The following is a 2889-nucleotide window of genomic DNA, read 5'->3' on the forward strand; positions in this document are numbered from 1 at the left end:
GAGCCCGTCCTGCCGCCGCGACGCCTGGGGCCGGTGGCCGCCTTCTGGGAGCGCTTCCTGCAGCCCGGCGGGTTCTGGCGGCAGCAGGTGAGCGGGGGACAGCGGCCTCGCACCGCCTCCCCCGGGCCGGGCGGGCGGCCCCGGGCCTGACGCACGTCCCTGTGCCCCGCAGGTGTTCAAGGCCTGCCAGACCGGCGGCTTCGTCCTGACGCGGGTCGTGGTCCCCTTCTGGATCATCACCTACTACGTGAAATACCACGTCATGGTGTGTGCCGCCCCGCTGCGCGGGCTCTGAAGGAAACGGGGGTTAAGAGGAAAGCGAGGGAAATCGGGGTTAAGTCCTGGGAGAAGCCCTTTTGTAGAGGAGGTGGGGGCTGGTACAACAAGCAGTCTCATGAGGGATTGTGTGAACATGCTGGTTAAGCGTCTGCTGCAGGTCACAGTGATTTCCCATGGCCTGTTCGCTGTTTGTTTTCCCCTTCCTGGGTAACACAAATGCATTTTTTTGTGATCTTCTGTGGTAGTGACCAGCTTTTGCTGTGCTGCCTCCTGTGAGATGGAAAGCTATGTCTTAATTGTTGCTTTCCTGGAGGAAGGGTGACCCTGGGAATAGCCAGACTGCTGCTGGTGTGGGGAAGAGGAATGGCCAGTGCACTGATGATGGGACAGACCTTCCATTTCTACACTCTTGCTTGGCAGGGGTAATTTTATTAACCTCATGTATTTCTTTAACTAGTGGGAAGAACCTGGCCAAATGAGCCTTGTACTCAGTAGAGCCTGTGTTTTAGAAGGGTCATTTTCCCCATTTTGGAAATTCTTTGTACTTCCTTTGGGTAACACTTGTTTTTCTTTGCCCCGTCCCTTTCTTCCCCCCACTTTCAGAAAAAGCCACATGGTGTGATTACATCAAATCCACGGATATTCCCAGTAAGTCTATTAATACTTGTTTTATCTTTCAGCTTTGTAAAACAGGTAAAAAAGGGATGATTTGGGGGAGAAAGGCAGGTTTGTGCAATAGCCGTGCAGGGACAATTTCTAGAAGGAAGAGGTTGATACTGTGGGCAGGCTGCCCTGGAGCAGCACAGTTTTCTGAGCAGTTTTCATCTTGTCCTCAGAGCAGACAGTGCCTGTTTCAGTGGTACCTCCATCTGTAGTGGCACACTTTTGAGTACCTGGCTGACAGCACTGCCCATCCTGGGTGGAAAAAAATGTTCCATTATGGGAACTTAAGCGTTCATGACAGTGCAGTAACAGTATCTTTGTGAAGGGGGTCGAGTATTTAAAGCCTCTCTCAAAGAGTGGTTCTGCTGCACCTCACTGACAGGAGCAGCGATTGCCACGAGGAGTTCAGTGCTGAGCATGTTGGTTCTGGCCGCACAAGCTTGGTCCCAGGTGTCCCTGAAGGTCCTCCATGCTCAGGCATCCCCAAAGGGATAGACTTATGTCACCTCAGCTTGGGATAAGTTTATGAAGTGGAGAGTGTCAGATTGTTTGGTCTTTACAGTTTTCAGGCTGCTCCAAGCTGTTCCTTGTTGATTAGTGTAGTGGGTCAGTGCGGAAATGTTCATGTAGAAGTTTAGCTCTGCTCTGTTTCTGACAGTTGCATGTTTTTTGCATAACACCTGCCTAATTGTGCTTAATCTAAAATAAAATTATTAAAAGTTCCATCTCTAACAACCACATAGCAACATACTGAAGGCCAAGCTGTGGGCCTCCGACTTCAGCCTACTCACTCAAGTTAGGTCAACTCAGTAGGCCAAGACAGTGCTGGGAGCTTTAACAAATGGCAGCTGGGCATCAGATTGATTTTTGAGGGATTACGTAGCTCTTTGTGAGCTACAGACTTGGGTTTGGAGACTCACAGCTGGGTTATATTAAAGGTAGTTATGCCATGCTGTAAGTCCAATATATGTTTTTTTAAAAAAGGTAGTTTCAGAATCTTTGGCTACTATTCTTTAGATGAAAAGCAGGTGTAAAGCAAGTACAGATTTCAGGTAAATTGGGTGTGATGTTATTTCAGCATCCTGGGAAATGTTCAGTGGATGAAAGTGTTCTGAGTAACTTGTATGATTTTTTTTTTTTTTTTTTTTTTTTTTTTTTTTTTTTGGTTTGGAAGTGGGGACAGTTACATCTTAATTGAAAGACTATGCTGTGTGAAGGGAGAGACTGCATGTAGGAGGAAATGCTCACCATCCTCTCTCATTCCATCAGGGCGACAGAATTTTAGAGACTGGAGAAATTATGCCACCCCTGAAAGATGAACCCAATGAGCACCACTGATGGCTAAAAGCTGATTTCCTCATTCAGCGAACAAGGCGGGAACTGCAACTGGTTAATCTCTTCTATAAAACAGTCTTTATTCTGCATCGCCTCAGCTTTTCTGTCACTTACTTTCTCCTTAGTTGCTACTTGTACAGGAATTTTTTTTGCCTTTGGTGAGCTTTATTGCTAAGGCCTGGTGATCTCTGACCCAGCTTCCTCAGCTTTTTTATCTGACCTGACAAGATCTGGTGGCAGGACAGCGTGGGCCTTGTAGTAACAGGAGAGATGCTGTAGGTCCCAGGGGATGGTGGGGCTGTCTGCTCGAAGGAAGGGTGTTGTGGTGAGCTCCCACATGCACACAGCAAGCCCTTTTCTGCCAACTAGTTCTGAGAGAGACTTCCAGTGAAAGTTATCTTTTGCCTATGTCATCCCAGTTCTCTGCCAAGAGAGGGTAGCAGAAGTGGCACTGCTGCCAAAAAATCTTTTATTTTTGACCCTTTAGCACTTCCTTCTCTGTCTTGAGCCCTTTCTGAGTTGGACTCTTCCTTCCCTCACAGGCCTCATGTATCTGGATGCTTTGTACTGGGGAAGACTAACCTCTTAATGAGCAGGGAATTGGAGTCCGTG

General features: G+C 48.0%; 1 protein-coding gene across 1 annotated transcript; it reads left to right on the forward strand.

Moving 5' to 3' along the window:
* Positions 1 to 3: 3 nt before the first annotated feature.
* On the forward strand, positions 4 to 2366 carry NDUFB6 (NADH:ubiquinone oxidoreductase subunit B6; the record flags this gene model as incomplete). The annotated part of the gene is made up of 4 exons (XM_026859222.1): positions 4 to 87; positions 173 to 265; positions 883 to 927; positions 2212 to 2366. Coding segments are annotated over 4 exons (291 nt in total), but the record flags the coding sequence as incomplete, so codon positions are not given.
* Positions 2367 to 2889: the final 523 nt, after the last annotated feature.

The sequence above is a fragment of the Athene cunicularia genome, assembly GCF_003259725.1.
Source record: "Athene cunicularia isolate RWA chromosome 14 unlocalized genomic scaffold, athCun1 chr14_part1, whole genome shotgun sequence".
Taxonomy (NCBI): Eukaryota; Metazoa; Chordata; class Aves; order Strigiformes; family Strigidae; genus Athene; species Athene cunicularia.